Here is a 25,581-nt window from a genome sequence, read left to right as displayed (position 1 = left end):
CACTTAGCATCACCATAAGACACCTTAGACATGCTTGGGCCTTGCATAAACGGTCAACATCGGGGATGCCCCGACCTGACCCATCTAACGCTCAAGTTAGTAGAGTAGGTTGAGGAGGTTTAATAAAACTCAAAAGAGTTCAGATAGTGCCCGCTTGCCTTTGTTTGGTTTTGGAGCTTGGGTTTTATACTCGAGCGATCGATAACATGAGGTCAATAATGAGTCAAGGTATCTCTTTCCCGACCTGGGGATCATTGACGATGATAACTAATGAGCGTGCCTTTCGGAGGACAATTGTGATGATATGCTTTTTCAGGGCTCCTACCCGGGTAGATAGGAGATGGTCCCTTATGTCGTTCGTATGTAAAGAGGAGCAGGGGATGTTGAGGTTTTTTTTTTCTTTTTTTTTTTGTTGAGTTGAGACAAGTATGAGTCGACGGACCATTTTCCTACTGATGGCTACATAAGATTAGCGTGAGTTACCCATATCTTTGCTTAGATGACTTTCTCAGCCCAAGTGGTAGGGCGAGTTGGTGATGCTATTATTTTTCTTATCAAACATCAATAAATATATTCAACATGATGCTCAGTATGACATCGTACACATGGTTTAGTTAGATTGATAAAAAAAAATATTTTCGTTATTGAAGAAATTGTCATGCTGATCAATTTATAAATCATAAATTAATAGCATACCGTTGACATAAATTCAAACATGATATTCAAATTATTCAAAAGCATGACATCATATGCATAACTTACTTTCCTTTTTAAACTGAAAATAAATACGTGATTGATAAAAATATAGTTTTTAATCAAATCCGTTCCAATATACTATGATTATCTAACACGCGGGTCGGGAGTCCACAGCTGATGGTGATCCACTTTTGAGATCGTTTTAGATTAAGGTGTTAGAAAGTCAAAATTTATGTGTCGTGATCATTGAACTTGGATGATTTGATCGAATATTAAAATTAATGAATGTACTCGATCACATATAGTTGTCCTTTTCCAAGCACCATTTTCACGTGTCATTTAACCATCCATGGATAGAACACTGAATCGTTAAAATTATGATTACATAATATTAAAATTATAAGTCATGTAAATAATCTAGTGGGGTCAAGTCGGCATTCTTATTGACACCACGTTATCGATCTTTTGAGGTTGAGATTTCATTTGATGTGTCAATGAGTAGATGTGACATGTTGACGAGAACCTATACGTCATGTCTATATTAAAATTGAATTACATTAATTTTTTTTATAGTTATAGAAAAACAAGAACATCCTAAATATCTTAACATATCAAATAATTGTATTTACGGAACCTAACTAATTCCTTAACATCCAACTGTCTTGGCTAGATTAGGTTACCATGTCTATTCTTTAGCTTTCATATATATCTTAATCGGTGAATTGTGGGTTATAATTATAGCCGACGTCACTTATCTCCCAAATACGTGGCCGACGGTTGGCATCACCGCAGCACAAACGTGGCACTTCCTAATTGGCGCTTGATGATCAAACTTGCGGTCATTGTCATCTGGAGACCCGAAGGTGGGTCCCTGGACATGTCGACACAAGGTAGGATACAGGAACCTTCCGGTCGGTCGGACACGATAATTAAACATTGCCTCGAGCTCATTATATCGTGTCGTCATGTTTTATAAACGATCACCATTCCTCTGTATTATTTATTGATAATTACACGACGACATCTTTCCGAGAGCGCCCTTTCCGATCCGAGCGCGGCGGCGATCGAAGAGCCCCCGACCCATGCTGGCTTTCTTCCTTATCTCCGTCGGCGCTGTCGCCGTCTTCCTGTCGCTCAAACCGACGGGTCCCGCGGAGGGCCAGGGCGCAGAGGCCGACGGCTCCCCGTCCGTCGGCCTCCAGTTCGATACCTTCGTGCTCTTCCTCGTCGGCGTGGCCATGTTGTTCGTGAGGGTGTGGGTCGCCGACGGCCCCCCCGAACGCCTCGACCGCGTCCGCGCCGTCGCCGTGGCCGCCGCACGGGCCGTCGGCCTTCCCCGCGGAGCACGTCGGGTCAAACCCGACGCGTGAAGTCGCGTCGCCCGGATGTTCCAGCGATACGAACAATGACCCGTTTCCGTGCACCCGCTCGGCTACCCGCTCTGTCGCCCGTAAGGATATGCTCGTGGGTCCCGCCTTCTGGGCCCACCATAAGGTCCCCAATTGTTTCCCGTCTAAAGCGACCACAACGTCACTGTTGGCCAGCAGGTCTACGCGGGACCCACGTCGGTGAAGCAAAACGGTTGGAGAAGCATTTCCCGTTACAGTGTTTACGTCCAATAAAGTCCCCATCTAATGGTGGCGAGTTGTGGGTCCCAGTCCTCCGACACCGACCGCAAACCACTGCGGTTACCTCATTGGGGCCCGCTGCCACGGTCATCAAGAACATGCATTTAGCGCGTTATTGAGAAACTTGTCGTATTTTTATTTTTAGTAATAAAAATAGATTGAACAGGCCGCTTTGTCATATTGTGCCAAAAAGTCAGAATTGTTGACCGCATAAGTTACGCGTCAATTGTGACGTGGCACGTTATGCACCGTGACGTTCGTCTATTATCCATAGCTGCAGCAGCCTGATCACGCCGCCCGGATTGCATCCGGCGCTTGTGGCCACCTTTCGCACCTTCGATCGCCCGCACGGCAGGGACTCGCCTCCTCCGCCGACGGCCGGGCGGTAGAGCCCGTCCGACGGCCCGTCCGGGGGTGGGCGTGGGGACCCCGTGCAAAATGATCTCTCCGGGGCCCACACCTCGAGACATGCTTTTTTGCAACCCTTTCAGCTACTCGTCCACGTATGTCAATTGCGATGGCACCAATTACGAAAGGGGTAGGCAGGTGGGTAAACGGGGAACGGGTAGGAAGTAATCTAAACTTATCCTCGTCGCTACGACTTCATTCCGCACTGATGAATTCGGAGATGATGACTCTTATCTATGGAGCTGAATACGACCGAATCGGATCAAATCTCGTATGGATTTTAATGTGTGATCTCTAATTTTAACTGAACTCGAGTCAGACACGGGTTCAAATTCGAGTTGATCGGGAGCCTCCGTCGCACGTCGTTGGACCGGAATATATGCCATCACTTGCTAAATGTGAAGAGTTTGGTCCAAATCCTCGCGAGAGTCGAACCCGACCGCTTAATTTTGTTCGACCAACCCTACCCGTTTACTCGCCTGACTTAAAAAGACTAGACTACCCCTCCGTCCAAGGAACCTTCCGATCTATAGGACTTGCTTGAGGCAGATCGGGGCCGGTAATGGCCGATTCGAGGACTCTAGGGTTCATCTGAGTTCAAGGAGTCGGAGGCGAGACCTCAATCCATGGCGGAATCGACCTCCCAGTCCTCGGACCCGGCGAAGGGGGAGGAGCTCCGGGATCTGGTGCAGCGGTTCATGGCGTCGCTCGCGGAGTTCTCCCGGCGCCTCCCCTTTGATGTCGATCTCCAGGTTCCGGATTTTCGTCCTCTTACTATCCTTTTTTACTTCATATTTGCACCTTGTTCTGCATGATTAGGAGCTGTGCCTGATTCGATTTGGCTCGTCTGTTCATTTGCTTGTATTTTCGTCGGATCTTACGTTTGTTTTTGGTGGTACGATGAAGCTAGCTTCGTCAAGGATCTCAATCGGGAATTAAGAAGGGAAAAATAAAAGAGGGAAGAATACTAGATGTTGGTGTTACATACAATGGAAAGCCTCGGTAATCGCAGCTTTCCCATTTTTGGAAATTCTACTTGCTGAATTTGACTTGAAACTGACATCTTCTCTTGGAAGATTTTGACGTGGAGTTTTCGTCTAGCGAATCTACTATGCTTCCAGTTGTAAGAAAAGATAGTTTAACAGATTCGTTGCCTGAATATGAGATTTGCGTGGGTTGCTAAGTATGAGTGCGAGCTATTCAAGGAAATGGTTTTGTGGAAGAGTAATCGTTATGAGAGGAAAAATCAAATGAGTTGCTAAAGGGTGAATGGTTATGTATTCATTCTCCTTGGTTTGCACCAAATAAGGTCCTAGGTGTGAGACATGAGAAGCTGTTGGGTGCTCTGACCATCAAATCATGCAATTTAGATTTCTCATATCACCCGTGTCTAGAGATTTCGGAACTTTGATTTCAGTATACTTATTGAAGCGAAATACCAAGAAGAAAAATGGTGAGCTTATTTCACATGTACATAAGGAGAAGCCTTGTGTGATCATCGGATACCTTGGAGATTACAAAAAAAAAAATTATAAGACAGTTGTAAAGCCAATATTGTTTTATGGTTTTATGTGTTGTGCAGTTAAGAAACAACATATAGAAAAAGTTTGTGTTGCTAAGATGAGAATGTTGAGATGAATGTGTGGAGTCACTAGGAAAAATAGGAAAAAAATATTTTTTTTTATGGAGAATTAGGTATTGTGTTGACAGAGGATAAAATAAGAGGGAATCGTCTAAGATGATATGGACATGTGCTTAGGAGACTTATGAATGCAGTAGTTATAAAATTTAAATACTCTAAACTTAACTGATAACTATAAATGAAGATTGAAATATTCTAAACTTAACTAAACATATGACCTTTGATAGATCTCAATGATAGCAAAAAATCTATGTAGCTGACTCCAAATAGTTGTGACTTATAGCTTTGTCATTGCTGTTGTAGTATAAGAAAACAAGATCCATGTGTATTCTAAGAACTGTATATCTGCAACTTTCTACTGGAACTATGACACTTGAATCATACTTGTAGATAATATTTACAATTATGTTATCTAATAGATATGTATATGTAGATATACATTTATATACACATGTACTTATATATACACACTAGACCGTGGCAACTGCCATACACATGTTGAAGTGGCAAATTTTCAAAGAGAAGCACGTCTTATTTTTCTGAGGAGATATATGCTGCATGACTCAATGGTGGGATCATCCCTTAGGGTGACAAAGGCTACTATACATAGTTGTCATTCTTGGGCATGAGTGCTAGTTGTTGTGTTTTGTTCACCTACTAATACAAGGTTCTGTACATGTGATAGACATTTACAATATATTAGAATAGAATGATGTGTAATGTCCCAGCTTCACCTGATGTGTGAGTCCCTCATGTCAGTTTGTGAGAGAGGCAGCTACGTACCTGCCCAGTTGGCACTCAAAGGTCATTATCTCAATGTAAAAATATCTATTGAACAACCTAGTTATATCGGACGTTGAAAATGTCACTAATGACTGCTAGGAGTACACAATTGCATGTGTTCAGATTAAGTATATGCTATGGGTCATAATGAACATTGGAGCCAGCCCTTATTAAATGACCAAATGGTCTTTGTTCATGCCCTTGTTTGCTTGAATTCCAACAATTATCTTATTCTTTTGATATGATTGAAAAGCACCAAGAAAGTCAAATTACATGCATTATGAGGGACTGATTTATGCCAAATAATGTCAACATCATCATTTTTACATAAATCGGGATTGTATGTAAAAGGTGTTAGGTAATTGTGTGCGTCGGGGTTGGAGGATGGGGGGTTAGTTGTCATCTAACTTTACCGTGGTCATATGTCATATTTATACATTTCTGCATACCTGTGCTAATAAAAACATGCATTCATTGTTCTCAAATTCTTAAGAACATCATCTTGTCTATTTTTTATGCATGCATTCACACTTTTCTTTCATTGAACTTTTTATATAATGTACTCGTGGAGGATTTTCTTTCATAGCGATGCGAACTTTATTCTTTTGATTGGCTTCAGAAACTTTGTTCTATCACAACTCTCGCTGCTCTTGCTATTACACTAGCTTTTGCATGGAAGCTTTTGAGAACACCCCCAGAGCAACAACGAAGGCAACGCAGACGACCCTCCTCATCACCTAATCTTTCTATTAACAACTTACATTCTGATACAAGCCTGCGATCCTCTGAAGTTTGCTCTTCGTCTGGAGATTCAAGAGCACAATGTGCAGTGAATGAGTTCTTCCAGCCACTAGAGGTATTTTTGGTTTTTTTTTTCTCTGGTGCATCATATGCTTCATAATTCTTGGCTGAGTCTAAAAATGATGGTTTCATTATATTTTTTCTCTGGTGCAGCTAGCTCTGGAGCAGCTTGTGAGGCGTAAGTTGAATGAGGGACGAAAGGTGATTAGCAAGCGTCAAATTCTTGCTTTGAATCTATTCTATATGGTTTTCTTTTGGCACTTTGGTAGATCATCATATGTCAAGTGTTATAACAGAGGCATTTGCTATCAAAATTTAAGGACCAAGGTCTGCTGAGGCCAACAATATAAGAGTATGTGGAAAATTGTATACCTTAAGACCATTGTATATTTTACATCAGCAGCCAATACTACACAAACAATCAATGAATTAGAATATGTTAAACAAATATGGACACTTCAGTTCTAGTGCAGCCCGACTAACAAATTTGTAGAAATATAACTTTCCTCATCTAAACTAATGTGAAAGGATCTGGATCAAAATTTAAGCATTTATTCATGTAGAACAGAGATTATATGTGTGAATTTTACTCCTAAAAACTGAGTATCATACAAAAATGTTGTCATTCAGCTACTTAAAGTATTAGATAGCTGAAATTTCTTTCTTGATCAATGCCACTTTAGCTACTAAAGTTGCATTATCGAATGGATGAAGGCTTGTGTGGACCTCCATGGACAATTGATGTTTGCTAACCGGCACCTGTAAGACTAACAGATATTGGAGTACTTAGTTCTCGAAAATACTAAAGAATTTTAATAGGAACCTGATGTCAAATATCTTATAAGTAGCCTCAAGTGCAAAATCAGGCTTTGAAATTTTCATTTGTCATTTTCTTTCCTCATAGGAAGTACCCTTATCCAACTAATTATATGTTTCACTAGGTGATAATTATTTCAGACTGAAATTCAACTGCATGATTACATTAATCTCATTGGATCTTTTTAGGTTCTCAACTGTGTTAGATGATTGACATCTTCTGTTGTAGCATATGCGATTCTTTATGCATGATGAATATTAAAACTTTCCATGATCAATTGAGTTGCTGTATTGTGCTAGCTGTGCTGTAAAATATGCCATATGGATGGTACAAATTTAGTGATTAATTCAGTTACTTTTTTGTCTGGTTAATTTGGAAATCATGGTTATAATCTTGTCATGTTCTAGGTAACATGCCGGTTACTCGGTGTAGTTCTTGATGAAACAACACCAGAGGAGCTCCAGGTTAGCGAACATGCTGCTTCATCTTGTCTTTGAGATGTCCAACAACTAAATGGACCAACATTCCCTAGTATTTTCTGGCAGAAACAAGCAACAGTAAGGTCATCCGTGCTGGAAGTGCTTTTGCAGATCGCAAAATTTTGTGATGTTTATCTCATGGAAAGAGTTCTTGATGATGAAAGTGGGGTTAGTGTGCCTGAATCTGAAGTTACTAGTCTTTATTTGATTTGTCATGTCTTCATCATCTTCAGTGTATTTTGGTTGGGGGCCTCATATTTATGATGCAGACTGCAACTTCTTAAACAGTGAATTATGTCTTGAACTAACATTATATCCTCTACTATAATTTGAATGCATGATTCACATTTTCTTCTTCTGCATGATAATAAGTCTTAGATGGTTTTCTCCATGTATGATCCGTATTCCTACTGAAACAAAAAATGTTGTACTCTCCTTTGTAGTTTATTCTTGAATTAGGTAATTTTAGCATGCATAACTCAACCCCACCAGCTACCCCCACCCCTCCAAACCCAAAGAAAAATTCTTTATATGTCCTTTGTCCTGTGCATCAGGCAACCCATTTTTTGGTTACACATCTGCTATGTTGGTATCTCATCTCATACATGCCAGGCTTACCTTTAGAAGGAAAAAGCAGATTGCCATTGCCACAGGCATACAGATAACCTAAACTATGTGCATTTTTATTACCCTTTTATCTATGTAAAATATTAGTTTTCATGTCATTCAATTATATTGTAATCATTTGGCAAATTTGAGTCTTCTGGGATACTTTCAGCATTATGTTGCATCATATCTTGATTTTTGTTTGACAAATAGAATGGTCTCTTATAATCATGTAGGCATATCTAAGGGCTTGGAAATAACTTTGCTCTCTGTTGTTATGGTAAAGTCGTATAGTTTGTGACACGGTATGTGATGCAGGAAAGGGTTCTTTCAGCACTAGATGATTCTGGGGTCTTCACAGCTGGTGGTTTGATAAGAGATAAGGTAGGATGCTTGCTGTGATGTTGTACCTTGCTGCATACTATGGGAGATAGACATGCTGATTAAATTATCCTCCAGGATACAATTTGTTCAATTTGGGTATCTTTAGTGGGTAGAAATATGTAGGTTGCAATATATTTCATTTGGTGACTAACAGTTATTATGCCTGTTAACGAGCAAATATTATATACACATTGTGCAGTTGTTTCCTTCAAGTACCTAACATGATAGACAATAACAGAATTGTTTCAGTAACATTATGCACGAAGTTCAAATATTCTGTTGTTAATGTGTTTGCTAACCTGGCAGTTTATATATATATATATATATATATATATATATATTCTTTTTAGTTGGCATGGGTAACAAATTACTAACTTTAGCAAAAATTTTTAAAATTCCAGACCTGGATCCATATATTAAGTAGATGCTCTATTACACATGCTTCTTCTAAACTAATATAAAAACTAATAAAGCAGGCTAGTCAAAGTTTATTGTAATTTTGATGGTTTATTTTAACCACATAAACTAGTGTGCCCAGAATTATGTAAGCAGATTATGAAGTGTAGGGACTTGATTCTATGTGCCATTTGTTAGAGGCTATATTACATGTCCTAGTCGGAGATCATGCTGTAATATTTCTAATGCTGCTCTTTAAGCAGTCCAGATGCTGCTGCTTTTTGCTGCATTTACTTTATTATCTATAGAAGAAATTAAAGTAAACTAGGAGAATAGGGATGGAAGCCACTGCAAGTTATTTCTGTTAAAGTTCAAGAGATAACTTGAGTTTCAAATCATTTTTTTCTATTAACTTACACATTGATATTAAGGAAAAGAGGTTAGACATTAAAAAATGCTATGAGAGGGAAGACATTCACTGTGTAGATTATCTCAAGGAAGTTGAAATAGAAAAGAGTTTATTTTTGATGGAGATATCAAACCTTATTTTCAGATTGACATTTAGTATGTGTTGATAAACCTAATGGTTCATTTGTTGAGTCAACTTTATCATAATGTTGAGGAGCTACTGTAATCAAATAGAATTTTTTGCTCCATTGGTAATATTGATCAAATTGCATATGATATTCTGGTATTTTGATGGTACATTTCTCCGATCCTTATTTTTTGTCCAATTTGTAGGTTCTTTTCTGTGGCACTGAGAATGGGCGCATATCTTTTGTTCGGCAATTGGAACCTGATTGGCATGTTGATACAAATGCTGAAATTATACACCAATTAACTGTAAGTTAAAGTAGTATGGTAATTCTCATGATTTAATTATAACTATTCACATTATCGTTGGATAATTCAAATATAATAGTGATGTTCTCTAAGTATTCAAGTCCACATTTATTCTCTGTATATGACAGATTTTTAAACCATCACCACCTATAAACTTAAGCTTTTGGGTTGCGATGATATATATATTTTTAATTTATTGACCAGCTGGTGGCAATCCAAATCCTAGATCCTCCCATTCCTGATTCCCACAAAAGGTGTCTATTCTCTCAAGTCAGCAGACTTTCATGTGACTTGTATGTGCTTGTGCTTAATCCAAGCTTTCAAGCTTCATGGACTTGTGTCTGACAGTATCTTGAGTAGACTATCTGCTTTGAGCATCTTTAGCTTGTAGTTTCATAAAATATATTTAACACCCTCTTAGATAATGCAAGTCATAAAATATATTATACATCCCTCTAGGATAATGTATGTGCCTTATACAATGTATGCATTACATTGTATTAAATTGAATGTTAGCTGAAGCCATATACAAGTCTGATTTTATTTTGAATCAAAGATCATATTTGGTCGCTCTCTTAGTTGAGCCAAATCAGTTATTATTTTCACCAGATAAGTGTATGCAAGTTATGGAACTATTCAATTTCTATTATAATTTAGAGTTATTTGTCCATCATTATTCTCAATCTTTTTAGTGATGCCAATTTTTAAAAGAGATCTCTCTATTTGCATCTTGCACTGTGCAAGTCTTTTGCTGTTCTGCTCTCTAAATTTCTGGCTACCGATATGGATGGACTACATTTTGTAAGACTCTTTGTTTACAACAATATAAAATGAGTCTAGTCTGTTAAAAATGCAGTTCTGAAGGTCAATTGACATGTTTTGTCTTTATGGGTGCAGAGGTTCATTAAGTATCTACTTCATGTTACACCGGACAGACCACAAAATACTGCTTCTAATGTGTTCATTTCGACAAGTTTGGAGCAGTTCTTTGGTGATCTAGATCAAAGATAAGTTACGTACTTGTACCTCATCAGTTGAAGATGTCAGTGCTTGCAAATATACATGTTCCACTTTATTTAAATTGACACTACTTGTGCATTGTGTTTGAAATATGTTGACATTTATATGAAATTGCAGAAACATATCGTGCATCCTGCTCCATCATTCTTAAAGCTATTATAACTCCTTGTGGTTAAATTTTAAGTGAACCATGTGCTCCTATACCACAATGAACCTAGATTTAACATGCAAGCATCTGCAGTGATTAAAACCAGTGATTTTTCAATTCATTTCTCTGTGAAAATGTCATAGAAAAAGGGAGATTTTCTTCATAACACGACTATTTTAGCCAAGTGCAGCTGAAGATTATCCTTCTAGTTATACAACATAATTTGTAGCATGATTAAGTAAATCATTTGCTTCTCAAGTAATTAATTAGCAGATCTTTTGTCAAGTAGTTTGAGAATCTGGATTCTGTGACCATGACAATTGGCTGTTTACTTACAGATCATTATTCTGTGGCCTTATGCTGTTGTCAATTGCTACCTCGTGGATGTTATATTTGGAAGCTGCAGGTTGTTTATCAGGTTTTATTGACTGTTCTGTGCAGATGAAAGCCCCCATCAGGTTCTGTACTTGTTTAATGCTATTGTGGAGCTGCATGTTGTTCAAGATTGTCCATTGAATGCAGGGCTTAATTTTCTTCAATGATTTAGCCCATGTTGGATGTCATAAAGGGTGTAAATATAGACATGAGAATGATACTTTGTGGCCTCATATCCATCTATATTTGTAAGAGTTCTCCACCCATGACTTTCCATGTCCTGCAAGTTACTAACGAGGATGTTTTTTAAACAATGTTACCAATCCATATTGATGCACTTGTTTATGTATCATAGGTTGCAACATTTGAGAATTTTGTTGCTGTTTTGCAAGAGTGCAGATTGTGATTTACTATTTATTCCTTGTTAGCACATCATTATGTGTAAGATGGCATTGATAAACTCTTTATTTTTCTAAATGCTTGGGGTATTTGAAAAAAAGTTCTTTTAGGTTAAAGAATCAGTACTGGCTTATTGAGTTAGCAAATTACATGTTTGATAGCATTGTGGGAAGACCATCCTGTGTGTGTGTGTGCACAAATAGAACATTTATGAGAAAGGAGCTTGTTATGTAAGTCAGTAGATATAGAAAGAGAAAAACAGTTTGAGAACAGGATGGATGTGGACATCATGTCACTGCATATCATAATCACAAGCACCTACCAATAGTCATTTTTTTTATTATTAATCTGTGATTAGGTTAACAGTTCTACTAAATATTCATTTTTTTATTATTAATCTGTGATTTGGTTAACAGTTCTACTAAATATTCATTTTTTTTAATTAATCTGTGATTAGGTTAACAGTTCTACTAGATATTCCTTTTTTAAAAAATAATAAACTGTTTGAGGTTATTTCCACTACCAATTATATGCAAATCCACACCCTTTGATCAGGAAATTTCAGTAGTACATAGATCAAGAGCAATCTTTTGGCATCAAAATTTGATGCTAATCAGTTGCATTAGGTTTATAGAATTAGGAGTTGCTTTCTTGCCATTAAATAATGCTATCATTAAGGGTAAACTTCCAAATCAGTCATATGTTACAATAACCTGCACCAGATAAACTAGCCTGTTCACCCAAAGGCAATCTCTTCTCCGAGCCAAATCACATTGCCCAAACAATCCAAACTTTAAATCCAACTTATGTTGAAAAATATCAAAAATCATAGTTCCTAGGTACTACTTATAAGGGAATTTATCTATTAGCGTGATCTGAAAAGAAAATTTTAGATTTTTTAAGATTTATTTTTTGATTGGCAAAACATTCATATGTATCACAAGCATCAATGATCTGACTTTTTATGAGCTTTAAAGCAAAGAAAAATACCATCGATATGCATCATATGAGTAAGCTTATGCTTGTTCTAAAAATTAAATTAAAAAGGGCAAGATAGTTAATCAATATCTGTTTCCTCTCTTAATAAACCTAGATGATTCTCCATTAATCAAACAAGCAAATTTAGGTGTGAAGACCTTATGTCTTACCTTTCATCCACATTTTTCATTTCCACCTTTTGTCTAAATATTATCAGTCATATATAGTATAATAATTAGTGGTGGATAGTTCGTATACTCAGTCATATTTTTCAGATTTTTTTAATTAAAATTTATAAATAAAATCTTTTCTATATATATATATATATTATATGTTTGCATCAAGAAAAGAAAACACAGACAAGTCGTTGAGGTATTTGTCAGATAGTGCGCTCATTTTAAATATCAATCTCATGATCTTACGGTCAGAATCGCTTCGCTCGTAAGATCCAACGGCACAGATAAGTTTAAGCATCGAAGCCTTCTTAACGGAACGCCTTCTTATGATCCTTAATTCTCTTTGCTTTCTCCCAAATCTGTCTCTTCTTCCTTTGGACAGGCGAGCGAAGAATTCGATTCGTAGTCGCTGTCGGAAACGCTTTAACTCCTCTCATCTGTCGATCTGGATGTCGATTGCTGTTCTTCCCCTTCGGTTTCTTCTCCCGATTTCTGGTAGCTCGGTCGTCTTTTGAGCTCGCATTAGGGTTTTCGCCTTGAGCCCTGGACTGGGGAGGGCGGGGTCGTAGAGGTAAGGAATCGACGAGAGCAGTGGAAGCAGGAGGGGAGGATGATTACGGAGAAGCCCGGTTGGGTTCGGCATGAGGGGATGCAGATCTTCTCCATTGACATCCAAGCCGGAGGGCTCAGGTTTGCGACTGGCGGAGGAGATCACAAGGTGGCTTTACGCCTTTTTCCTCTTTATTTATCATGAATTTAGTCAGATTGCACTTTTTTTCGTGTCAAGTTCATGTCGTCGCTTCTAAGCTGGCTTTTGCTTGTACCACTTTACTAAGGGCTTTGAAGTAGATCTAATTGCTCTCTGTTCGTCGTCGTGGATTTTTCTGAGTCGTTTTGCAGTAAATGATGTCTGTTCGTCTGTTGGAATTTTATGTGATCACTTCGAAGCTGATGTCTTCTTTTGCTACCTTACTAAAGGGATTGGGAGTAGATATAATTGTTCTTTTTTCCTTTTCTTCTTCTCGTTCTTCTGACGCTAACTAGTTTCACGGGCAAAATGATATCTATTTGTCTGTTTGAATGATCACTCTTGATAATTGATCTTCTTTAAGAATATAAGTTTGGAGGTTGATTTATAAGTACAGTTCGAACGAAGGTAATATGATTAAGTAGTTTCATGTTTGAAATATTCGGAATTGTAATAATTATGGTGTATAATTTTGTACTCCATTAACATGTGAAAAAAAACCACTTCAAGATTCTCATTTGAGACAGCTTGATGGCTGCAAGGAGCAAATTGATCTAGCATCCATGTTTATGTGTTTGGTAGATGTGCATCGGAGGCATGTATTCTTTGTTTTGAATGTGTGATTCATTGATTGGTGGTAAAAATTATTGTTATACTAAATGAAATTATAGCTAGCAGTTCAATGATTTATAGTCTCTACTCTCTAGATCGATCATTTGTTTATATTTTTAATGAAAAGTTAAGTCTTGAAGTGACAGGAAATTTGCATCTAGTGATAGTACCACGAGTGTGTTTTGGACACTTGATAGATTCTAAACTTCTTCTGTTTCAACATAGGTTCGGATATGGAATATGAAATCAGTAGGGAGGGACTCTGAAAATGATGCTTCAACCTCAAGATTGCTGGCCACATTGCGTGATCACTTTGGATCAGTAAATTGTGTTAGGTGGGCTAAGCATGGTAGATTTGTTGCCTCTGGATCAGATGATCAGGTTATCCTTATTCATGAGAGAAAACCTGGGTCAGGTACAACTGAGTTTGGCAGTGGTGAGCCTCCGGACGTAGAAAACTGGAAGGTTACTATGACATTGAGGGGTCATACTGCAGATGTGGTAATTAAGTCATCCATTCTTTATATATCTCTCTTTCAGACTTGGCATGCTTCAATACATAATTAACTCTATCACACTAAATGATACATATCTAAAGGAGGAACTTCTTTTTTTATGCTTGAAGTAGGTGGATCTTAATTGGTCTCCGGATGACTTAACATTGGCTAGTGGTAGTTTGGATAACACTATTCACATCTGGAACATCACTAATGGCATTTGCACTGCTGTACTGAGAGGGCATTCCAGCTTAGTCAAAGGGGTTACTTGGGATCCTATTGGTTCTTTTATAGCAAGCCAGTCGGATGACAAGACTGTCATCATATGGAGAACCAACGACTGGAGTTTGGCACATAGGACTGAAGGCCACTGGTCCAAATCGGTATGTTATATACTCTTTATTCTTCTACTCTCTATACTTCTATGTATTTCAAAAGACATTAATTTTTATTGGTCTGTTTCTTAGGAATTTTGCTTTTTTTCCAGCTTGGATCTACATTTTTCAGGCGACTTGGGTGGTCGCCTTGTGGCCATTTCATTACTACTACTCATGGCTTTCAAAAACCTAGACATTCAGCCCCTGTTCTGGAAAGAGGTGAATGGTCTGCTACCTTTGACTTTCTAGGCCATAATGCCCCCATTATTGTGGTAAAGTTTAACCACTCTATGTTCTGGAAGCAATTTTCTAATAGCCAAGAGGCAAATGCTGCACCTGTTGGATGGGCTAATGGAGCATCCAGGACTACAGCAAAAGAATGCCAACCATATAATGTAATTGCAATCGGAAGTCAGGATCGTACTATAACTGTATGGACAACGGCGAGTGCTCGCCCTCTATTTGTTGCTAAACACTTCTTTACACAAAGCGTTGTTGATTTATCATGGTAATGCATTAGTTGTTAAGGATTTAAGCTTTTAATTTCTCTTGATGTGTAGTTCATGGTTTCCAACGTAAGCCACACATTTGCTGTAACAGGAGTCCAGATGGCTATGCACTTTTTGCTTGCTCTTTGGATGGGACAGTGGCCACTTTCCATTTTGAAGTGAAGGAGCTAGGGCACCGATTAACTGATGCTGAGCTGGATGAGATAAAGAGAAGCAGATATGGGGATGTCAGAGGAAGGCAAGCGAATGTAGCTGAAAGCCCTGCACAATTGTTGCTAGAAGCAGTATGTGCCAAGCAATCGGCAAACAGAAAGGGAACATCCAATGTTGAGCAAAATCAGATATCAGGAAAGGCTTCCATCGAGCCAGTGAATGCAATTAACAGTCAGTCAATTCACAAGGCTACTGAACCCCAAGTTAGAGATAGCAAGAAAAATGGAGAGGGCAGTGTGGATGATTTAAATAAAATTTCATCTGTTCGGTTATCAAGTCCACCAAAACAAAGAGAATATCGTCGTCCTGATGGGCGAAAAAGAATAATTCCTGAAGCAGTTGGAGTACCTGCACATAAGGAAAATCTCTCTGCAGCCCAGGCTCAACTAGTGGAATTCTCTTCCTTGGCCTTGGATCAAGCAAAGGGTGATCGTAATGCTGTTGCTGATGGAGTTAAAGAAACTTCCCTGAAGAGACCATTCAGTGGAAGTTATGATGCATATAGCTATCCTGACAAGTGTAACAACTGTGGATCTAAGGAGCGTTCTGGAATCACTGCAAGGGCTAATATTAATGAAAGCCTCATCATTGAGAAAGCACCGACTGTGTCAAACATTGATGCGAGGACAAATGTAGAACATATGGGCTCTATAGGCATGCCAAGTTCATTGACATCATGTAATACTCTTTCTATTCGGGTATTCAACAAGAAAGACTGTGAAGATAGTTTACCAATTTGCCTGGAGGCTAAGCCCATAGAACAATCTGTACATGATGTAATCGGTGTTGGTAATGCATTTTTTACAAAAGAAACTGAAATAAGATGCACAAAAGGATCTGAAACCCTTTGGTCTGATCGTATATCTGGAAAAGTAACTGTTTTAGCTGGAAATGCCAACTTTTGGGCTGTTGGTTGTGAAGATGGCTGCCTACAGGTACTCCAATAATTGTTACACAACTTAAAAGCTTGCTGAGATATTGAAACTTGTTATTTTATTAGTCATAGTTCAGTGAGAACCTATAAAGCACTAGTTTGATGTTTTTCCAACTCTTCGAATTTGTTTTATTTTGAGTTAAAAACACAAAATATATAGTTAGTATAGAAAAGGATGGCCTAATTCAAGGGGCTTCTGCCAACGCGGGGTCTAAGGAAAGTCAATCTATGCAACCTTGCCTTTGCTAGTAGGGGGTTGTTTCCGTGACTCAAAATTTTGGTGTTGGTCTATCATAAATCATAAAGGAGCATGATTTAGAACTTTGGATTGTAAAACATTTATTTCTGCAATCAAATGGTGCCTTTGGGTAAAAATGAGGTTCTCATCTCATATTATTTCATTTTGGCTTTTGGGTAGTCTTTTTAATTGAATAGGAGTTTGTAGCTTTGATATGGTTTGAACAAGAGTAAGTATGAATTATGACAAGCAGTATCATTTCGGTCTCCAGATGTTGGATTTTTTCTTGTTGGATTAGAAACTTGGATCAGCTGGAAATAAGGATTCAGATATGCTCAAACAAGTACATATAGATCAATAAAAACTGACCTGACCAAGGATTGCTACTTGACTATAAAGTTGCTACCAACTGGTAATTAATTTGTGGTGATACTGGAAAGTACTGGTTGGTATCAGTTTGGTATACTGGTACCACTTGCGGAAGCCCGTATTGGATTGAAAATTGAATTCTTGGTTGGAATAATTCATGATGAGGTCATTATAGCATGTTATAAAGATGTCTATACGGAATGTTATTCTTAATACTTGAACTACATGTGCAAGCTTTTCTTAAATGGCTATTATTCATAATACATGCATTTTCTATTTTTTTGGAGACACATTTGAAAGCCAAATAAATGTGAATGCTTATGGAGTTTTAGATTTGCTGAGAATATATAATACCCTTTTGGTTAGGCGATTTTGCTAATTGTCTAGATGTGGAAAATTACAAGTTTGAAAAAGGAAAGCACAGTGCTCAAGGCCCTTGTCACGGCAGGATTTGGGAAGGGTCAAATATATTACTTATTTCAATGGACCAACACTACCATTGCAGGAAGGTTTGCCTTCAAAATTATGATTGTTGATAATTCGAATTAAAACTTTTATCTGTATCTTATAAGTATTTTAAGCTGTTGCAATAATAATGTCACCTACTCAACAGTTTGTGCAACTGTTGTCATGGTCAATGTTTTATGCCATAAGCTAATTGTAGAAATAATAAAAGTAAAACAGGAAGAAAAGAAAGCCATGTCATCCTACTAAATCCTTTTTCTAAAAAGTAGAACAAATTTAAGTGACAATGCTTATAAAGGTAGCATTTTTTTTATTATAAGATCTTACTGGAGTTAATAGTTTGTTTCTTTTGTGACTTGAAGGCATTTTAGCAATAAATCTGTCTTGTTTAGTGACTGCAAGGCATTTTAGTAAGATATCTGTTTCATTTAGTGCTTACCAACCGCTGAACATTAATTTCAGAGTTAAGGTAATCAACATATTTTAAGCTTAAATTTGTTTTCAGAAAGAAGCTTATTGTTTTGAACCATATCCACACAGTGATTTTCTTTCTTTATTTGACAAACATGTTATAATGCCCACTTATTGCTTCCACTCTAATTAGTTTGTACCTCGGAATGGAAATAAATATATCCTAACTTGTTTACTTACCAATCCTTTCCTTGTTTGGTCTCTCTCTAAATTAGCTAGAATTTACAAAACCTCTTTCCTAGTTCTCTCTCTAGAGCTAAGGAATTAAATTTTGTTTTCTATTTGTGAATTTTTGCCAAAATTATAGAATTACGATGTCATCTGAACCCCTATGGTCTTTCTCATATCATCATTTATTTATTTATTTTTGAATTACAATTGTTTAACCATTTAGAAATAGGTTTTGTTAACTTTGGTGACATTTGGCTATTGATACAAGATAATTTTGTCGTTTTTTTATTTATGAAGCAAGGTCTAATAAATTAGGTGAAAGTTAAACAGTCTCAGACAAATTTTTGGCTTTGCCATTGGAAATTGGTTAGTCAGGTGGAATTTATTGTAGGATAGAATTGATTAATCTGGATTGCATAAAGCTGTTCTGGTTGACTTCTAAGTGGCATTGCCTTTGACGGAACTTTTCATGAGTCATATTTTTCAAAGAAGTAACTAACTTTATAAACTTTACATTGCTTGATTGGCTGTTTTCGGATGATTACTGCAGATCAATTTTTTTCCTTCTATTTTGTTGAGATCTTTTATAATTTTTTTCTTTCGGATTTGACCTGCTTTACCAACTGTGTCATGTATTTATCGCAGCCGACTATCCTTTGTACTAACTGAATGTCTAATTTTAAGATATATAGAAATGACAAGCATTGCCTTTATTGGTACCATGCTGAACTTAATAATCATTCCATTCAGATGTAGACCTGGCAAAGTTAGTGTCACCATAACAAAGTGCAATGTTTCAAATACCAGCTAGACTGGTATATACCAACTGATATTTATTGGTATATACCAACTTATATATACCTGCGAAATATATAGTTCAGTACCTGTATATATAATTTTTTATTTTTATTATTTTATTCAATGTAATAGATGGTTTAGATCAGTATATCGCACAGTGTACCAATTTGTACCTGTCTAATAGGTTACTGAATTGGTACCGGACTGGTATTTAAATCCCTGATAAGGAGCTGATTTATCTTCACTATTCTGGAAATTAACTGCATTGAACAATCCAACATTTTCTTGCATCCATGTTTCAAGCATTGAGAATATCCCATTTATCTTAGATAAATTCCCTAAAGGTGGAGCTTATTGTTCTTGTTTTATCTTACATTAGTTTATTGCTAGTTGTAAGTCTTGATGAACATTTATTTCCTATAGCTGTTTAGTCTTTTTTAAACAGCCTCTTTAAATATTTACTTAATAAATATTTAAAGGCAAGGGTATGTAAATTTACTCCACCCCACAGTGGTGGTAGTTTCGTGCATACACCATTCTTTTTTTCCCTCTTGTTTAACTTATAAATAATGGTTTTACATTTTCTTTTGCAAGGTATATACTAGATGTGGAAGACGAGCTATGCCGGCCATGATGATGGGCTCTGCTGCAGTTTTTGTAGACTGTAATGAGTCTTGGAATTTACTCCTTGTTACAAGAAGAGGTTTGCTGTATGTCTGGGACCTTTTTAAGAGGACTTGCATTTTGCATGAGTCTTTAGCTTCTCTAGTTACTTCGAGGGAGGATTCTTCAACAAAAGATGCTGGTATAGTCTATAGAGTTTCAACTACATAATTTTGATTTGAAAAAATGGAAATAGTCCAGGCAGTCAATGATGCTCTTCAATTTTGCTTGATTTAAGTTGATATCTTGATATGTGCTTTCTCATGAGTCAGGTACCATAAGAGTTATATCCGCAAGATTCTCAAGAGCTGGTTCTCCCCTTGTTGTTCTTGCCACACGCCATGCCTTTCTGTTCGACATGAGCCTGATGTGCTGGTTAAGGATTGCTGATGATTGTTTTCCAGCTTCGAACTTTGCGAGTTCCTTTAACTTAAGTTCCATTCAGAGTGGTGAACTGGGTAAATTGCAGGTTGATGTTGGCAAGTTCATGGCAAGAAAGCCAAGTTGGACAAGGTATGCTGCATGTACATGCATCAATATCTATCTGCATTTTTTTTAATGAAATGTCCATGTGCATTTATAACAACAAGAAAGCATCATTAATTTTGTGCATTTGTAAGTGTGTTGTCTTTCAAGTTTGTCATATTTTATTTAGCTACCAACCTGCTAGGGAATTTTTTTCGATGCACTTACAGGGTGACGGATGATGGGACACAGACACGTGCACATTTGGAAACACAGTTGGCATCATCGCTTGCCTTAAAATCACCTAATGAGTATCGTCAGTGCCTTCTCTCTTACATACGGTTTCTTGCAAGGTTAGTTCATTATTACTGTATTATCAAATATTAAGTTCTGCTATGATGGTGCTCTTATTAAGTGGTCATGTGTTTTTTTTGTCTTCATAGTTTACTGTTTTTTACAATGTAATTGAGTTTCCAGTGATATGGATAACTTGATTTTTGTCCTTTATGAGGACATTGTGAAAACTTGAAAGTGGCATACTAGCATTTAAATATGTTCTAGCTTTTCAATTTGATAAAAAGAATTTAGATAAACTGTAAATGCCTAATATACCTATGGTCATACTTAGTTCCTAATGCATGAATGTTATGCAATATATGATAACAGATGGATTCAACTTAGTATTGTCTACAGCCATATGTTTACCTAGTTTTTCTGTGAGTACAAAACATGTATTAATAGGATTTAGTGTTTAAATTATAAAATAATTTAATATTTAATGTATATTTTTTGATGATCAATATGTAAGGAATCCCAAGGTGGATTCCTATCAGTCAAATTGATATTAGTAAATATTTATTCAGTTTAGTGGCCAGCAAAAGAACTCAAAGGAAAGGACATGACAAAAAAAAAAAACAATTTATGTTCACAAAATGTTATATAAGGGTCAGACCCCATATATTCTTTTTTCCAAATAGGTAAAATATATCACTCGACTAATGGCTGCTGAACTTGTACAAGTTAACAAAAAATCACCACAGTGGTGATTTGCTGTATCCCTAGTGGCGGCTGAACTAGTGTCAGACCCTATAGGTATCCTGAGGATTTGGTGTATTAATATGTAAAATAATTCAAACTTCAAAGTGAATTTCCACTGGCCAGCATATAATAAAATATTAATTAAATCTGTCTATAAGATCAGCCAAAAAGTCCTCTGGAAAAAATAAAAAGGAAAAATTGAGACTCTGATACCATAGTATTCTTTAGAGTATTGTCATGTCTTAGGTTCCACTACCTAGGGTCCAATGAATAAAAAAAAGGTTAAAAAACACACCCAAGTTTTATTAAATTTATCTCAATGCCATTATCGAGTTTCATATGTAAAATACAATCCTAGATGCATATTTGTCATTTACCGATGAGATTAGAGGTTCTGGGTCAGCTATTTCAGTGATCAGTGCCTCTGAGTTACCCCGTTGGCCATTTATCTTAGCAACATTCTCTTCTACTGATATATTATTTTTCAATCTTAACAAAAGATGACAACTCCACCCGCTATTTTCTTAAAACATTTTATGAATTTTCTTTTGCTCTACTGTTGCATGCCAAGCTGTTATTTGCATCATGGCATTATGGTAATCTTGGTGAGACTGATAACCACGTGATTTTGTTAAATGATCCTCAGAGCTTTTTATTGGTGGAAAAATGTGTATTGTCTCCTAGCACGGCAAGACCATGGCTATCAGAACCCAACCAGCCTGTTGGATCTAATAACTCATGAAATGTCTACCGGTATTGTTCTGTTCAAAGATTAGAGAAGCCAAAAAATGGGAGCAAACCAGCCAACCTGACCACTTTTTTAGAGGAGGCTAAAGACGAGCAGTGCTAAGGAAAAGGGGAAAGAGGAAGAGAGAGAAGAAAAAAGAACAAAAAAATGAACTGAAAAAGAAACAGAGAACAACAGAGTAGAAAATAGAAAAAAAGATTAAATAATATAATTTTAATATGTTTTATTAAGTATGCAATTTATCCTGTTGATGAACTGGTCTAACCGGTGACCTAGCGAACCAAAGCTTAGTTGGGATGATGACCAAACAGTATTGGTAGCTATGAGTGGGACATGTGATGTAGAACCAAAAAAAAATGAAAAAAATAGTACAAAGGAGCTAGACTTTTGAGTGGGACCTGTAAGGGATCATGAAAGAGGCATGTGGAGAATTTCAGGAACATTCATTAACAAGAGACACCTGATGATGATCACCTAGTCTAGTGACACTACCAATATCAATACCAATCACATCTTTTCCTATATCCAGGTTCCCCATCTACAAATTTATAGGTTCTGCCCATGGAAAAAGTTAATGTCTAGGCTCTTTTGTAGTAGGCTATATATATAAAATGATGATGCTAGTTCACAGCAGGATGTTTGAGGAGACAGAAGCGGTGATCCAAATGCAGTCTATGCAACTGTATATGGATGGGTTACACAACTTTTGCATAAGGCCGTGTCTTCATATGTGCATAACCATATATGTGAGATGTGGCCATATAGAATTGATTGTATGATATGTCAGTGCATTTCGTTTATGTTTTCTCATGATCACTACAAATCTGATTACCATTATTTTGGTACCCAAATACATTGACCATGATAATCTTATACTAAGCATCGAATCTTCACCCACTTAGAGAAATTGGTTGCCAAATGTGTACATATGTCATCCCATGAATTCTTGATCGACAATAGCATATATGTGACAATAATTTAAACTTGGATGAAACTCATAGTAATATTTGTATATAGTGGTGCAAACCTGCAGTATCTATCTTATCCTGGTCATAAGTTTTCTTATCACATTCTCAATTTGGATAAGTTTTTTTTCACTGATCAAGTTCATCTTAGGATAGGTCTCTTTATCCACATGTCTATCGAACCATATGTACTGGTTTTCATCTTCCATTTAGGGTGTTGGTTGCTTTTCACAGACTGTGTTCGCTTAATGTAGCATTCTTGGCAATATCTAGGCACAGTTTACAGAATGAGTAGTGAGATGAACATTGTCTTGTCTTGCAGAGAAGCTGATGAGTCTCGGCTGCGTGAAGTTTGTGAGAGTTTTCTTGGGCCTCCTACCGGAATGGCTGAAGTTACAGTTGTGGATTCAGAGAACCCAGAATGGGATCCTAATGTGCTTGTGAGATTTCTTTTAATTCATGATCATCTTCATTCTTATTTGTGGTTTAACTTACAGCAGAAAATGATTACTTATTTGATTTCACATTGTGCTTGGAATATTTGTCATTTGAAATCTTATGTTCAGTTAATTCCCATCAGTTTCAATTCATGCCTAATTGATCTTATGTCAGGCTTGTGTTGGGCTTGAGTTCATGAACATGAATATCCTCACTATTTAAGGTGGTTTAACTATCACTTACACATTTGACAGAAGCACTTTATGCTATGCTCATCATTTGAAATTGAAATCACAGATCCAATAAAGGATTTGGTGTGTTATAGGGATTCAAGGAGATCCTTCTCTATTTTTGAACTTTAGGTCTCAGTCCTAGGTAAAATCCTGCAATGTTAAACACAGTATGTGAAATGATTGGCCTTAAAAGATTGGTTGACGCAGGATACCATTAGATGAGATATTCTTTATTGCTATTTTACTGTTCAATATTGGCTCACTTACATTAGAGTATAGCTTATTGAAGCCAAGAACCTAGTCAAGATTGCACTCCTCTCAAGCATCTAGGTTTCGTTGGTTGCCAGCTTTGCTTCTGAGACAATGTATCTATCGATGCCAATGTAATTGATGAAAGCATTATAAATGACAAGGAGTTACCTTTGATGTTACATTGATGTGATTCCATTAGCAAAGATTTTCTACTGTATCTCGGCCTGCTGAGCCAATCTGATTCGTTAATTTTGTTCCTTTTACTATATACTTTCCTAATGGCTGATACTTTTGACTCGGATTTTATTGCAGGGAATGAAAAAGCACAAACTCCTCAGGGAAGAAATACTTCCAGCCATGGCATCTAACAGGAAGGTCCAACGGTTGCTAAACGAGTTCATGGATCTTCTTTCCGAGTATGAAACTAGTGAAACTAATGCAGATCATATGGACGTTGTCCTACCAACAAATGATGCCAACTCATGAAGTTTTTGCATTTGGAAGCATCATTTACCATGGCAGCACAGAATCAGCCGACTGTTTTTGTGGATCGTGTAGGATGATGAGGGACACTACTGATTTTGTCTTAATTTGCCTTCTAGTTCTAACCATCATGTAGCAATTGGCAACTTATGTGCTACATAAAAGCCATAGTCAAATCCTTTCCTTCTTCCACTGTATCTTCTCATCTTATAGTGCAGTTTGTGAGCCTTCTGCCAATCATTTGAGTTGTTGGAGGAAACCAGTTAGGGTTTTCGTCTTCTATCATTAACCAGTTAGGGTTTTCAGCTTCATCTTGATGTTTGGAAAAATGAAGACGAAGAACTTTCTTGGATTTTTAGATTGGTCGCAGTAATTCTGCCTTTTTACTTGCACACACCATGAGCTTTGAAAATATTCAATTAAGAAGTTTGCATCCAAGTATTATATTATGAGCATAATTTGTCAGATTAATTCGTCTTCTATTAATCTGTCAGAGTGTACTTGCAGAGTTGGCTTCCAAGGATGATCTGTCAGAATGTAATGAGCTGTACATGAGGTAGAGGGAGAACTAAAATAAATTATATTAAATAAATAATGATTTTATTATTTTTAATTTTAATTCAATAAATTAGTTTATTTTGTATAGAATTTAAAGTAAAATTTTGGAAAAAAAAATCTCTTTTATGTTTTTTATTCTGAGAAGCTCTTCATTTTTAGATTTTTTTTGCCTAATATCTACAATATTTTTCTCTCTTTTTTTTCTCTTGAATCAGCTTAAATTGGTCCAATTATAATGTTTTTTTGATATGTTATAATGTTTTTAGCAATACTATAAAAATATGTTATTACATGGTATAAAAATATTATAACATAACATTTTTATATAAATTTTATAAAAATATCGTGTCTATAGTATTTTTATATTATTATAACGTTATAATGTTTTCAATAATACCAGAAAAATATTATAATGCAATATAAAAAGATTGTAACATCATATTTTTATTTTTAATAATAATATTTTTATTATGCCGTTTACTAAGTTATAGTATTTTTTTTATATTATTAAAAATACTATAACCTAATTAAAAAAAATATTATAATTAGACTAATTCATCTTATAGACCGATTCATAAGGAAAAAAGGAAAAAGATAGTAAAAGAGATATTTGAGGTATTGTTTGGAAATTCTAAAAATGAGAGGTGCTTTTCGAAAATAAAATTCAACATTACGTAGTTTAAATTAAAGTTAGAAGCAATTAATTTGAGTTTTTGGATGTTAACAAAAGAATATGTATGGCATATTCGTTATTTCT

General features: G+C 36.5%; 2 protein-coding genes across 3 annotated transcripts; both read left to right on the top strand.

The window, feature by feature from the left end:
• Positions 1-3,203: 3,203 nt before the first annotated feature.
• Positions 3,204-11,390, top strand: LOC135643531 (peroxisome biogenesis protein 22-like). Of its 2 annotated transcripts, none has more exons than XM_065160591.1 (9): positions 3,204-3,484; positions 5,777-6,013; positions 6,112-6,159; positions 7,183-7,239; positions 7,321-7,422; positions 8,179-8,244; positions 9,382-9,483; positions 10,381-10,495; positions 11,093-11,390. In XM_065160591.1, exons 1-8 carry the CDS (start codon positions 3,359-3,361, stop codon positions 10,492-10,494), a joined length of 852 nt encoding a protein of 283 aa, XP_065016663.1. In that variant the 5' UTR covers positions 3,204-3,358; the 3' UTR covers position 10,495; positions 11,093-11,390. The 2 variants fall into 2 exon arrangements, with proteins under 2 accessions (XP_065016663.1, XP_065016662.1); XM_065160590.1 differs by having other exon boundaries at positions 10,990-11,390.
• A 1,547-nt stretch (positions 11,391-12,937) lies between these two features.
• LOC135643618 (protein HIRA-like) lies at positions 12,938-24,458 on the top strand. Its single transcript, XM_065160794.1, has 10 exons — positions 12,938-13,297; positions 14,165-14,440; positions 14,568-14,819; positions 14,924-15,321; positions 15,414-16,470; positions 19,576-19,786; positions 19,917-20,157; positions 20,340-20,462; positions 23,183-23,300; positions 24,096-24,458. Exons 1-10 carry the CDS (start codon positions 13,190-13,192, stop codon positions 24,267-24,269), a joined length of 2,958 nt encoding a protein of 985 aa, XP_065016866.1. The 5' UTR covers positions 12,938-13,189; the 3' UTR covers positions 24,270-24,458.
• Positions 24,459-25,581: the final 1,123 nt, after the last annotated feature.

This window comes from Musa acuminata, chromosome BXJ3-7 (assembly GCF_036884655.1).
Source record: "Musa acuminata AAA Group cultivar baxijiao chromosome BXJ3-7, Cavendish_Baxijiao_AAA, whole genome shotgun sequence".
Lineage (NCBI taxonomy): Eukaryota > Viridiplantae > Streptophyta > Magnoliopsida > Zingiberales > Musaceae > Musa > Musa acuminata.
This window is presented reverse-complemented; position numbering and strand designations above follow the sequence as displayed.

Bases quoted from the DNA above. Each gene is read 5' to 3' on its own strand.
- LOC135643531 (XM_065160591.1), top strand. From the start codon at position 3,359: ATGGCGGAATCGACCTCCCAGTCCTCGGACCCGGCGAAGGGGGAGGAG. The intron at 3,485-5,776 runs GTTCCGGATTTT...GATTGGCTTCAG, and splicing joins CCTTTGATGTCGATCTCCAG to AAACTTTGTTCTATCACAAC. The intron at 7,423-8,178 runs GTTAGTGTGCCT...TATGTGATGCAG, and splicing joins TTCTTGATGATGAAAGTGGG to GAAAGGGTTCTTTCAGCACT.
- LOC135643618 (XM_065160794.1), top strand. From the start codon at position 13,190: ATGATTACGGAGAAGCCCGGTTGGGTTCGGCATGAGGGGATGCAGATC. The intron at 16,471-19,575 runs GTACTCCAATAA...TTCTTTTGCAAG, and splicing joins GTGAAGATGGCTGCCTACAG to GTATATACTAGATGTGGAAG. The intron at 19,787-19,916 runs GTATAGTCTATA...CTCATGAGTCAG, and splicing joins TTCTTCAACAAAAGATGCTG to GTACCATAAGAGTTATATCC.